The sequence below is a fragment of the Elephantulus edwardii genome, unplaced genomic scaffold (assembly GCF_000299155.1).
Source record: "Elephantulus edwardii isolate Elephantulus edwardi_28Jun2011 unplaced genomic scaffold, EleEdw1.0 scaffold00074, whole genome shotgun sequence".
NCBI classification, from domain to species: Eukaryota; Metazoa; Chordata; class Mammalia; order Macroscelidea; family Macroscelididae; genus Elephantulus; species Elephantulus edwardii.
The window spans coordinates 3,679,249-3,693,460 of NW_006399824.1; the positions used below are offsets into that span (position 1 = coordinate 3,679,249).

Consider the following 14,212-nt stretch of genomic DNA (forward strand, 5'->3'; position numbering starts at 1 on the left):
TAAACAAGTATGTCTTGGGGAAAGTGAGGCCAGAGTGCTCCTTGGAGGCAAAGATGATAGAGCTTCATGCATGTTGCTAGGAGAGGCTTTTCCTTGGAGAGGGACACCATGCTTGGAAGGGCAGAGGGTTAGTGAAAGAGAGGAAGACCCTCAGCCAGACGGATTGTCACAGTGACCGCTGCAATGGGCTCAAGTGTGTCAGCAAGTGTGAGGATGGCACAGGAAAGGACTGTTGTTCATAGCGTCACACTCAGCTCAACGCGTTTACCAACAACAACGGGTGGGCAAAACCCAAGTTTCCACTTCTCTTGGCCTATTCCAGCTATGCAATTACTTGCTATGCATCAGAGAGCTAGACAATGGCTAAGGATGACAGAACAATTGATACCTTGGGGTTGTGGAGCTAGAGAAGCATACTGAACATGGACCAACAAGAGAACAAACTGGTCTGTTTTGGAAAAGGTGAAACCACCTTGCTCTCTGAAAGTAAGGATTTTGAAGCTCTGTCTCACATACTTGGGGCATGTTGCCAGGACGACCAGTCCTTGGAGAAGGACATCATGTTGGGAAGGGTGGAAGAACAACGTAGGAGAGAAAGATCCTGGATGAGATGGATCGACAACGTGACTGGGGTAATGGAGATGTATTGAAGATGGTGAGATTGATTCAGGACAGAAGAGTTCAGAGTTATTATACATAGGGTTGCTATGAGTCACAGGTGACTAGGTGGCACATATCAATAACCCCAATCACCAGACAGGTGAATGTTCTCCAATCACTTTCAGTGAACATTTTCTGGGTGGTGAGGACTGGGCCCTGTTTCATTCTGTGTGAGGTAGCTCTGCTTAGAGCTTAGCCCACAAACACAGGAACCCCAGGAAAGAGGTCACACACTGCTTATAAGCGCATGTCTGCTCTGTGACCAGCAGAGGGCACCACAGGACCTCATTTGAACTCTGGCAACTGTAGCTGTGACATCTCAAATGGCCTTAAAGCCTGGAGCTGTCCAAGAGAACCCCAAAGGCCCCTCTATGAAGACAGGCAAGGCCTGTGATGCTCTTTCCTTTGAAGGATCAGTGAGGGGTCCCTAGCAGCCTGCCAGCCAGGCTAACTCAGGCTACATTCTCCCACAAAGCCTCTGAGGGGGTCAGCGGGGCTGAAAGCCCACAAGTCCCTGACTTTGTTCTCAATGTTAGGCTTGCTCTTCTTCCTTTACCTCAGTTTCCCCTCAATGCCCCTGGCTGACCTTTTCCACCTCCATGTTAGGGAGCTAGACCAAGTCAAAGCGACAGCCTATGTGGCCCCAGACAAGTCATGTGTCCTCTCTGGTTCTTCTCAAGAAGAGGACGTTAGATTAGATCTCTCTTGCCCCTTGTGCCCCTCAAGCTCTCTCCACCCCCACCTCCAGCCCTGACTCACTCCCTGCACAGCTCTTGTGGGAAGTGGGGACAAAAGCTGGTGGGTGGCACTCAGGTCTATAGTGGCTCCAGACATGAGTTCAGTGGAACAGAGGGGCAGCAGGGGACACTTCTGCAGGGGAGCAGGCTGAATCAGCTTCTGCGTGAGCAGCCCAGAACAGAACCCTGGGGTGAGGGCTTCCGGCTAATTGGGGTTGACTTGATCCCATGTTGGTTTGAGCAGAAAAGCCCATGAGGGAAATCCGGCCCCTTGGAGCCTCCCGGCCTGGTAGCTCTTCATTAGGCCACTGACCTCTGCCCTGTCCCTCCCCTCTGGGTCTGATCTCTTATTTCTGACAATGACCCCAGAGCCCTTGATCCCCATCTCCGGACCTCTCCTGCCCCCTCCTCTGCTGGGCAGACCCCCTCTCCAATGAGGTTCTCTCCACCTCATTAACCTCTTTCTCTAGGGCTTGTGTCCACGAGCTGACCCCAGCCTGACCTCTGAACCAGGGAACTGGGCTCTCATCGCATCATCCCTGGGCAGTGAGAGGGGCAGGGAATTACCTCGGGCCACTTTGGGTGAAGGTGTGTCTGCAAAATACACAGGAGGTAGGTGGGATGCGCGTGCCCATTGCTAAGTGATGGGTGCCACACTTCTGCTGTGTCTTCAGATCACATCTAGAGGCTCCTTTGATTTCCCCTCTGCATAGGCTTCCTGCTTAAAAGCTTATGTTATTAACAATTGGCCTTTATTTAGCCCTTCTAACTCATTACTGTATCTGTGCTAGTGGTTGTTACTGTGGGCCGTCGAGTCGCCTGCAACCCAAAGTCACCTTATGTACAGCAGCTCTGAACCCTGCCCTGTCCTGATCCAGTCTCACTAACTCCAACACACCAACCCCACTGCCTCCTCCTTTTGTTTTTCCAAATTCGAGTGCTCAGCCTCAGTTGCCTTATCTGTTAGTCTACTTGAAGTATGTTCTGCTGTGCATAGGGTTTTCGAAGGTCTGTTATATTTTGGTAATGGATGGCCAATCCTTCTTCCTAGTCTGTCTTAATTTGGGTGCTTAGTTTTAGAACAATATCTGACAGACAAGCATTTTATTGAGCAGATGAACGACACTTGCCTTACAGATATAAAAACAGGGAACGCTTCACGAATTTGCATGTCATCCTTGCACAGGGGCCATGCTAATCTCTGCATCATTCCAATTTTAGTATATGTGCTGCCGAGTCTGTAAATACTTTCAGATACTAGTTACTTGTGAAGTCTCTGTTTTCCTCGCTCAAAGGGAACTGGCATTGGGCTAAGTTTTTGATGGCCTTCCTTCCTTCAAGTTCGGGAAATTGGGCTTCTGGAGGTCCCACTCATGACCTTTCAGTCCCTGATCTGGAACATTCTGTAGATGGGAGAGTGCTAGGAAGGGTCCTGCCCCAACAACATGGGGAATAAATGGCGGAGGCTGCCAGAAACAAATTAGTGTCCCATCCATCCATCCATCCATGCAATGATCTATCCATTCACTGCTCTGAGAGGCTGGCCTTAACCTTAGGGCCAAGAACCGGTCCTGATTTCTGGCACTAAAAGATGGAGTCTGGCCATCGTGGGCTGGTGGGCTCTAGGTGAGATAAGATGGACAGGGCTTGTCCTGAACTCATTTGAAGATGCTGTTCAGATGTTCCAGCTGGGGTCTGTATGCATCTCCTAACATCAATGGGTTAGTTCTCTCCTCTGGCTCCAGGGTCCAGGTGGAAGCCCCATTTAGACCCACTTAGACTGAAAGGTTGAAGTGAGTTCGATTGGAGCACAGTCCTACGTGTGGAGTGGCATGTAAATTGGTGGTTCACTGTTTGTTGTACAAGGTGGGCAGGAAATTAGAAACAAGATGAAAGCTGGAAGGAGGTAGGAAAGGGTATCAAGGTCAGCTCTCCATCCAAGTAAAGAGGCCAGGGAAGCAGGTGGCTATGAACAAACCTCACTATGAAGCCTTTCTCATAAGCTGAGCCTGCTGCAGCCGGGCCTGGGTGGGGAGGGGTCCTGGACTTCATGCAACTCTGTACACACATCCTTTGTTCTCTGCAGGGGAAAACCTGGCAAAGCCTGGTGTAGCGGGACAATGCCTTTCTCCTCCCATAAGTAGTTCCCAGGCCTCCCTTCCGGGAAGAAGGCAGCCCAGTAACTGCTTCTCTAGCTCAGCCAGCTTCAAGACCCACAAGGACCGGAATCATGGAAATGCTAGTCATTAGGGCCACAGGAAGTGATCTAGGGACTGACCCTGGCTGGGTGCCCCATCAGAGGCCAGGGCTGTGGACAGTCGGCTGGCTTGTATCTCAAGTTGAGATCAGATGATTCTGTAGTTAGTTCCAAAAAGAAAACTCAACTAGTTAGTCTGTAGCTTTTGTAGCGCAGGATAAACAAGACCCAGAGAACATGGGGCTGGGGCTGGATATTGTGGAATTGGAGTCCCACCATCTACCTTGGGCCTCAGGTGGTGGCCCGTGCCTCAGTTCCTACGTCTGCTAGAATTGAAATGGCCTGACCTCCCTGCTGGGGTTTCCTGACTTTGAAAGCAGACGCTGTGTCCACAGTGAAAGGCTCCTGTGTCTCTGCCCTCCATCTGCGTGGAATGATCTACTGCATGAAGACACCCCAGCTGTTACATAGGACCTTTAGGGAAGGTCCTGAAATGAGTACAGGAAGGTTGTAGGAATATGTGTGGCAGATGGTAGCAAGGGCCTACTTTCTTCTGAAGTTAGATGAAATTTTGGCACCATCCCAGCTTCCTGGGGACTCATTTCAGCAGAATCAATAGCCCAGGTGAACTACTCTTCATTCCTTCTACTCTACGCTTCTTCCACTCTTCTTCTGCAGCAAGGCCACGAGAACCTCACTTCCTGTCTCCAGGCCCTTCCCAGCTAGAGCTTAGAAGGCATAAGGAGAGGCCTGAATCTAGTCAAACACTTTACTTATAAGAAGGAAAACAGCTCACCTCTTTCCTCTTTGCTTTCAATTGAGGCAAAAGGGAACAGTGTCCTACCAGAAACCATGGGTCCCCTGGGATCCTGAGAGGCTTACAACAAAAGTCATTAAGAATGAGACTTTGGGGTGAGACACACCTGGGTTAGATTCTCAGCTTCATTCTTCACTGTAGACCTCGGAGGAAACAGCCTCTCTGAACCTCAGTTTGTTCATCTGCCAATTGGGGGCTGCTGCGTGGTGATGTCAAGTCACTGACAACTCAGAGTGACTCTGTGTACAACAGAACTAAACCCTCCAAGATCCTGCGGCATCCTCACAATCACTGATGTCCTTAAACCCATTGCTGCTCTCTTTGTCAACCGACCTTGTTGAGAGTCCCCCCTTTTTTTTCACTGAACCTCTATCAAGTAGTATGCCTTTTCCCAGAGATTGGCTTCCCTTGGTAATGTGTCTAAAGTATATGAGACAGACTCTCATATTTCTCACTTCCAAGGGCATTCTGCTACACATTTGTTTGTTCTTTTGGCAATCCCTGGTATATTCAATATTTTTCATCAACACCACAATTCAAAGGCATCAATTCTCCTTCAGTCTTTCTTGTTGCTCAACTTTCACATGCATATAAAGTAATTGTAAGTACCGGGGTTTGGACACTTTGGTTTTTAAAGTGACATCCTTGCTCTTCAGCACTTTGAAGAAGTCCTTAGCAGCACATTGTCTCCAGTGCAACATGTTGTTTGATTTCTTGACAGCCACTACCATGGGTATAGATTGTGAATCCAACTTTGACAACTTCTTTTTTCCATTTATCCTGAAGTTATTTCTTGTCTCAGTTGTAAGAATTTTTATTTTCTTTGTGGTGTACTCCACACTTAAGGATACAGTCTTTGATTTTCATCAGTAAGTTCTCTGAGTCTTAATTGTCTGCAAGCAAGCACAATCGTGTCATTTGTATATCACAAGTTATTAATGAGTCTTCCTCCAACCCTGAGGTCACATCCTTCTTCATGTAGTCCAGTTTCTCCGATTCTTTGCTCTGCATACAGACTGAATAGGCACAGGGAAAGGGTGTAGCCCTTATGCACATCCTTCTTGATTTTAAACCATGCAGTGTCCCCTTGCTCTCTTTGAACAGTTGACTCTTGGCCTCTGTACGAGTTTTGCATGAGCACAGTTAATTGTTATAGAATTCTCATTCTTCTCAATGCTGTTAAAAACATATTACAATCCATGCAGTTGAAATACTTTCATAGTCAATAGAACACAAGCATCTTTCTAGTATTTTCTGATTTCAGCCAAGATCCATCTGCCTTCAGCAATGATATCTCTGTTTCTATATCTTCTTCTGAATTTCTGTCTGTTGAGGCTCTTCTGCTCCAGCTTTTAAGCCCTCTGGCTGGATGGAAGGCACTCAAAATATGATTAGCAAAGAGCTGTCTCCTCAAAGTAGAAAAAATCCCAAATCCCACTGCCTTCTAGTTAATTCTCCGTCATTGTTGTTATTAGTTACTCTTGAGTCAACTGCCACTCAGAGTGACCCTATGAACAATGGATCTGGCCCCCGCTCTATCCTGTGCCACTTTCATCATCTCGACATACCTGAGTCCATTGGTACAGTCTAACTCATCGTGGTCGTCTGTTAAGGCTCTGTATCTTTAGGGCAGGAGACTGTCCATCTTTCTCCTGAGGATTGCTTGGTGGATGTAGATGGCCAATCTTCCCATTAGCATTCCAACATTAATGTAATTTGGCCAGTGAAGAAGGAAGACTGGATGGGTGACCCTCGGCCCCACATCCCCTCGTTCTAGTGCTCACTACCCAAACACAAAGCCTTCCTGGATCTTCTGCTCTCAGAGACCTTGCTCATGGGAAGTTCCCAGGCCACCAGCAGCTCTGCTTCTGCCTTCTGACCTCACCCACAAGGCCTACAGGACGTGAATGTGGGCTGTTGCCTTAGCCCAAACCTTGAGGTTCTCCACTCGGATGTTTACTAGTTGTGCAACCTCAAAGGATTAACCTCTCTGAGCTTTTCATCTGTATAATGATGATAAGGAGCTTTTACCATGAGGGCATGGTAAGGATGAGTAAGATGGGCTGTGACTGGACTTCAGTTAATGTGTAGAGTCTGGTGACTATTTCACTTGCCTTCAGGCACTAGTCTGTTCATGTCAGTATTCTGAGGGTGAGGAAACATCACCTTTAGGCATGGTGGCTTTTAAGGTCCACTGACCCAGTGTGGATGGCTTAGTTAAATAAGCTATGGAGTCTCCTAATGGCTGGTTGGACATTGAGAAACAGCCTTTCAAACACTGAGAAAGAGCCCAAGTTCTTGGACTGGAATCCTCTGTTGTAGGCCATTAGTTCCCAGTGCACACTCTGGTCTCTGCTGGTTCAGGAGGCCTGGGGTGACCTGATGCCATGACTAAAGACCCAGGAATGTAGAGATTCCCATTGAGAACTGGTGCTGAGGTCATCTGAGGCCAGCTGCCTTTGGAAGGCTGGTGGTTCCAAGAGATCTCACCAAAACCACTGAACTCAGGCTTGGGAATGGCAGCAGGAACCTTCCAGAGACCCAGATGAACTGTGAGGGAGAAACAGTGAGGGAGAAACCATGAGGGAGAGGGTGCAACCTCATGGCCCCTCCAGAGTCCACAGGAAGAGGGTCTCATGCAGGAGCAGAGGGAGGAGGCCGGCAGAGGAGATAGGTGGGGAGGAATCCGCGGGGCCTCAGAACACTTGTAAGAATGGTATTGGGGCTGACAAGCCTGGGTGGGGGTAGAAAAGGCTTGTGGAAAAGTCCAAAGAGGCCAAGCCTTCTAGAAAAACCAACTCCTTCCAAACTGGGGGCTGTTCCTTTCTAGGTGCAACAGACCAGCCCCAGCTCTGTCCCGAGGTTCCTGGAAGGAATTTAATCCAGTCTCTTATCTAATACAGAGGCTCCTCTTTACACATAGTAAATAAGTGTTTATGAAGTTTCCATGTGAACAATCTTCTCACAAACACCTGTGACTATTACAAGGCTCCCTCTTATTGAGGGCAAATCTTTCTTTCTGTGGGGTGTGCCATCAGCCCTTGAGTCACTGTTAGTCAGGCAAAAGAAGTATCCTTTCCCCCTTCCAGGCTGTAGTCCTCTCTTCCTGGGACAAACCTCCCCAGCTTGCCCTCTGCCAGCAGGACCATGCTGCTTTCTTGGCAGACTCAGTGCAGAAGGGGTTGAATTACTCTCCCTACCATCTGAACCTCATCCCCACACCCAGGGAGCAGCCCTCCAACCATCACAGCACCACAACCCTAAAGCAAGGCCTCTCCATCCTCAGGATAACTCCTTCACAGGCTCCTTTCTGGGTGAGCCAGTCTTCTGGGGTGCAGCAGGGAATAGATGCCCATCCTCATCCGGATGCCCAGCGCTGGGCAGCCTCACAATCTCTGGCAGCCTCTTTACAGCTTCAAAGAGTGGACCCGCTGCTAATGGGAAAACCTACGCTTCCCCGCGCCAGGAGGCAGTAAATTTTGTGAGTCTGCGTGAGTGGATGGAGGCAGCCCAGGGGCTATAATTTCCACTTCCTGACACAATACAAACTTCTCAGTTTATGCAGAACTAATTAAAGATGTCTCGGGTCTCGCCGTCTTACCCACCAAGCTCCCATAAAACACCATGGTGAAGGCAGCCGCCTGATTACAGCGTGCGAGGAATGTACATCTCTGGGCAGCTGCTTCCTTCCAAGACTCCGCCCCGTCATGTCTTCCTCGGGTCTGTTTTCCATGTCTGGTAGCTGGATCTCCCCCTAGCTTGGAAGGTTGGACTCCTTACAGCAGGTGGTACCCTGGGAAGGACTCAGACTCTGACTCGGGAGCTTCCCAGACCTGGACTTGAACTCTTTCTCTCCCAATAATGAGCCATGAGATTCTAAGTAAACTTCAGTGTCTCATGTGCTAACAGGAGCATATTAGTACCGGCTCCATGCAGTGGTTTTAGAATACAGATAATGTGCTCACATGGAAGAACAATGCCCGGCATGTGGATGTTCATGAGCAGTAGCTGTTCCTGAAATTATTATGGCATTCCTATGGTTAAGCAACAATGTCAGTCTAGAGACTAAAGTGTGCCTTTTCTAGGCCACGGTCTTCATAATTGCTTGCTATGCATCAGAGAGCTGGACAATGACTAAGGATGACAGAAGAAGAATCAATGCCTTCGAGTTGTGGTGCTGGAGAAGAGTCTTGAACATACCATAAACCACCAAGAAAACAAATAGGTCTTTCTGGGAGAGGGTGAAACTAAGTTTCTCCTTGGAGGCTAGGATTTTGAAGCTCCACTTCACATACTTTGGGCATGTGACCAGGAGGAACTGGTCTTTGGAGAAGACATCACACTTGGAAGGGTGAAGGGACAGAGCAGGAGAGGGATGAGATGGATTGATACAGTAACTGGGGCAATGAAGGTAGGTATGTCGGAATTAGTGAGACTGGCTCAGGGCAGGGCTGGGTTCAGAGCTGTTGTACATAGGGTTGCTATGGGTTGCAGGTGGCCCAAAAGCACATAACAACAACAATGGTTGTTGTGGAGGAGCCCTGATGATACAGTGGTTACAGCGTTTGGCTGCTAACTGAAAGGTCAGTGGTTCAAACCCACCAGACACTCTGCAGGAGAAAGACAAGGTGGTTTGCTTCCATAAATGAGTCCCAGCCTCTGAAACCCTGTAGGACTTCCATAGCACCGCTATGAGTTGGAATCAATTTGAGGATGACCAGAAGAACTAGACAGTATCTAGCTAACGACTGCTCTGACCAGGAACACAATATATGGTTCAAGGTGAAATAGGGAGAAATGCAGAACAAACCTTGAATTCCTAAAAGAAGATGAGGCTTACTGGCCTGGAAGAGATCACAGGATCTCCCAAGACTATCAACCAGAGACAACCTTTTCATTTGGAACTTAACTCATTCCTGGAAGTCAACTTTCAGTCAAAGAGTAGATTATCCCATAAAAGAAACAATACCATAAAATATCCAAGGAGTATTTTATGACTTTAAACAATCATCTGTTTGTTTGAGATCAATCAATATTTACACCAAAGATGAGAAGCTAAGACGGGGTAGGGAAGCTAGAGTATTAGAAACAGAACAGCCAGAATGTGGCTCATAAGAAGATAACACACTATGGAAAATGTAATCAATGCCATCAAACAGTTTGTACAGTGTTGGTTGCTGTTGGGTATTGTAGACTAACTACAACTCATAGTGATCTTGTGAATAACGGAACCTTGTCCTATCCTGGACAACCTCATCATTTCTGAAATACTTAAGTCCACCATTTAGGGTCTTCCCCTCAGCACTGACTCCCCACTTTCCCCACCATGGTATCTCTTTCCAAGGAATGTCCCCTCCTGACCACATGCCCACAGTATGTAAAATGAAGCGTCACCGTCCTTGCCTTTAAGGAGCATCCTGGCTACATTTCCTTCATGACAGCTTTGTTTGCATTTTTGAAGTTGATGGCATGGTCAATATGTGTAGAAATTGCTAAATGGGAGCCTAATTTGCTGTGTAAACATTCAAAGAGTATAATAAAATAATTGGAAAAGAAAACCCTCCCAGGTCACAGTTTGACTCTGATGCACGTGCCGTCACCATGAGTTAGAATGGACTTGACAGGAGCTAATTGTTGTTGTGATGTGCCGTGGAGTTGACTGTGACTCATAGTGACCCTGTGAACAATAGCTCTGGACCCTGCCCATCCTGAGCCAATCTCACTGTCTCTGACACACTTGCCTCCATGGCCACAGTCATTGTGTCAATCAGTCTTACCCAGGGCCTTCCTCTCCTGCACTGACCCTCCACCATTCCATGCATACCATCCTTCTCCAAGGACTGGTCCCTTCTGGCAACATGTCCAAAGTATGTGAGAAAGAGTTTCAAAATCCTTTCCTCCAAGGAGCAACCTAGTTCCACCCTCTTAAGGGCAGATCTGTTTGTTCTCTTGGCGTTCCATAATATGCTTGATACTCTTCTCCCACACCACATCTCAAAGGCATCAATTCTACTTCCATCATCCTCAGCCATTGTCCAGCTCTCAGATGCATAACAAGCAATTGAGAAGACCGTATCCTAGATCAGGCACACTTTAGTCTCTATAGACTGGCATCATTGCTCTTTAGCACTCTGGAGAGTCCCTGACAGCAGACTTTCCTAAAGCAACTCATCTTTTCATTTCCTGATAGCAACTAGTACAGGTAGTTATTACAATTACTGGCTCTGGACTTTGTTAAAATTATTTCTCTATTTAAAGTGCTACTTTCAAATCGACTGGCTGAAGGGCTACTTAGGTCTAAAAAATAGTCATAGTGCTTGGCTATTCCTTTTTTACATTGGTTCACATGACCTGACTATATGACTTGTTTTAGCCAATAAAACAACACCAAGGAAAAAAAAAATAGACGTAGTGGGCACGTGGAAAGGGCATGTGCCTGGGGCTGCTATGCTGTAAGAAAGCCTGTCAGGCCTCCTGGGGGAGGAGAATGAAGGCCATCTTGACCTTCCAACCTTTCAGTTGCATCATCTGTTGCAACTGCACGAGTGAGCCCAACAAAACCATCCTGACTACCACACAGAGCCATGAGCAATGAGTCACTGCTTCAACCAGTACATTTAGTACATTTGTTACACAGCAGTAGGTAACCAACACATCTGCCATTCACCAGAGCTGAGCTTCCAGAAGACGTCTCGAACTTCTTCCATCTGGGAACGAACCTCTCTGTCCCCTGTAGTCACAGCAATATACCCTGATGGCGCGTGGCACAGTCTACCTTCCCCAGTGTTAGCTGTGCAGGAATCTGGGCTGGGCCCCCTTCATATTCCGACCATGCTCAGTTAGACTTATGCGCAGTGTATGCCGGATGGTGGTCATATGTTAGAACAGACACAGCCACCCAGGTTGACAGGAGAGGATCCTTTTCCATCCGAGGTCCAGCTACACAACTGACTTGCCCAAAGCCCTTACCCCACAGAGCCTCTTCATCCTCAACGTGACCATACTGACCCCAGTTGGGCCAAGTATGTGAGGGTCACACTGAGTAGTGTTGTGGAAAGCCCCCTAAGTCCTGACCCTGTGAGACCTCTCATGAGTAGCCATTGGGACAGCTGAGTCTCCACCCCACCTCCTTCTTACCTTCCGGCCATGATAGCCTTGGATCCCAGGGTCTCCCTGGTGGGGGAAGACAAAGAGAAGATCATTAGAAGTGTATCCCCAATGCTAAACTTTTACTTGTACTCTTCCCTTCATCCTCATTGAAGATTGCAGAATCTGCTTATCCTTCACCATCCACCTCCAGCCTTTCCCCCTGTGATAGCTCTTCAACTCCCTGAAGCCAACAGAGACTGTTTAGCTTCTCAAAACAAGCCCCAGTTTTCAGAGGAAGAGGGAAGGAGGTCAACCTGGTAGGGGCCCGGAAGACCTAGGTTTCAGTATTGCTTCCTTTACCGACTCTCTGTCTGACCTTGGACAAGTCCCTTTTCCCCAGAGCTCTGCATCCACATTTATGAAATGTATAAATTTATAAACATTTGGAAAATGCTAGGGCAGGACCTGACTTTTGCATCTTCTCTTCCCCCAGAGCCCCAGGATTCCTGGCTTCAAACAGAGAGCCAGTGTGATATCTTCAGCTCCAGATAAAGTTTCATAACAAGCAGCATGGCCTGAGAGAACCTTCCAGTTTTGATACTTTAGGAAACACTCTTTGATGAGGACATTGTGACAGCGACCTTCACATCAGCCATTAATTTCCAACTAGTCTACTCCTTTCATACAGCTATAGGTCTGGCTCAACCAGAGCACTCAATAAAGACTGCCTTTGCACAGCCAAATCAGTTCCTAAGCTGTAAGTGATGTTATGGATGCATGTCAAACTAGACACATCATGTCTGGGTTGAGACTCCCTCACTCTGCAGTTTCTCAGTGCTGCCTCCCCCCTCCCTCCTGCAGGGAAGGCTCTCCTTTTAATCAATGGGACACCAACCAAGACCCTTACCTTTGGTCCAGGAGGCCCAGGTAAACCCTGTGGGAACAAGAACAAGATGCTGGGAGACATTTCTGCTTGTAAATGGTTGACATTAGCCATGAGATGGAGTCTCTGGGTGGTGTGATTTACCAGGATGTCGCTGACTTATTTTCCTGTGGCCAGGCCAAGCAAAGATGTCACAGCTACCATGTGTCTCAAGGGGACATCAGCTTATTGTCCCGTGGGTTCAACTGACTACTAGCTGGAAGGTTGGTGGTTAGAACCTATCCAGAGGCATCTGGCAACCTGCTTTTGAATAGTCAGAGCCTGGCAAACCCTTTGAGCAGTTCTATTCTGTTTATAGGAGCTCTGGTGGCTTAGCGGTAAGAAATTGCACTACCAATGCAAAGGTGTGTGGTTTGGATCCACCAGCTGTTCCATGAGGAAAAGATGGGAAATCTTCTCCCATGTAATTTACTGCCTCTGAAAATCTACTCGGTGGGTCAGCTATAGGTTGGTTCTGAATGATGTCCTCCTCCTCCACCACCACTACCACCATCACCACCACCACCATTCTGTTTATATAAAGTTACCATGAGTTGGAATCAATTTGCTAGCAGCTAACAACAGTTATATTTATCGTGCATGCTGAGAAAAAGAAAAGACTTGGAGAGAGAGCTAATAAGAGTGCTACCAGGAGAAAATGGACATACCAAAGGTCCAGAAGGTTCTAGAAATGGTGTCTGAAGCCCACAGAGGACCCACACACAGACAACAGTCTGCTTGCTGTCCTCTTGAGCCATACAGAAGCTGTGGATGTCACTGGGCTCACCTACTGGAAAGTAGCTCAGAGCATCTTGGTAAACTGATGCGCGGTTTGGTTCAGAGCCCTATTCACCACCTCCTACGTGGGACCCTCCCAAGAAAACCAGCATTTTCTGGCACAGCTTTGGTTTTGCTTCTGGCCTTGACCGCCGGCAGAAAAGACCTCAGTGTCCTCTGGCTTGGGTTCCTCTGCTCAGGGTGTGGTGACAGCAGTGGCCAGCTGCGGGGAGGCTGTGTGGGCTGGGGTGGGAGTGGGGACAGCTGCCTGTGGGCCCTTGAGGGAGAGGCAAGGGTGGTGCCACCGCTGGGTCTGGGTGGAGGGCTGGACAGGGCCTGGGCTGGAGGAAACCAGTGGCTGAGTCTGTTCTGTTGCAATGGGTTTAAAAACCCCCATGTTACTCATGTACTTATAACTTGTTAGTCAAATTTGTGTCTTCTAGGTTGCAACACCCCCATGATACATCTTGAAGGATATGTACATGTACAGCCAAGCACAATCAATAAGAGTGCATCTGAATTCCAAAATCAATCTCCATAATAGTCTATGTGTTTCCTACTGCCAAAGGGGCCCTTTAGAGTAGTGAGAGAAGATCTTCACCCTGAAACCCACAGCGTCCCTTTTCAGCAGGAAGTAGCTAAGAGAATACGCCGTCCCCTTTTCCTTATGACTCAGGGTGAAGTCTCTCTCAGGGAGGAGTGATAGGGAATGGCAAAGGATACACTGACAAAGAAGATTAATCAGAACTGGCTTTGACAAGCACTGTGGCATTTGGACAAGAACACCCTGGGAGGAGGGTAGAGAGAATAGTGCAACAATGAATGAGTGGAAGCCCAAAATCTCTGTAAATATTTATGAAAATTAATAAAATATAATTATAGAAAAAAAAAAGAATAACACCTTACAAAAAAAAAACAACAAAAACCCCATGTTCTCCCAGGGTGCACACAGGGCAGGGGGGCTACATAGTGCAAGGCCATGTGGGCACAGGTCAGACATTTGTCCAAACACA

At 47.7% G+C, this 14,212-nt stretch overlaps 1 protein-coding gene across 6 annotated transcripts in view; it reads right to left on the reverse strand.

Moving 5' to 3' along the window:
* Nucleotides 1-14,212, reverse strand: part of COL13A1 (collagen, type XIII, alpha 1) — a 197,571-nt gene that overhangs the window by 63,356 nt on the left and 120,003 nt on the right. For all 6 annotated transcript variants that reach the window (XM_006888990.1, XM_006888991.1, XM_006888988.1 and 3 more), the window contains 2 exons: nucleotides 12,408-12,434; nucleotides 11,549-11,584 (listed from right to left, as the gene is read on the reverse strand). In XM_006888990.1, the coding sequence (XP_006889052.1) occupies nucleotides 11,549-11,584; nucleotides 12,408-12,434 (63 nt within the window). The remainder of the gene's footprint in view (nucleotides 1-11,548; nucleotides 11,585-12,407; nucleotides 12,435-14,212) is intronic.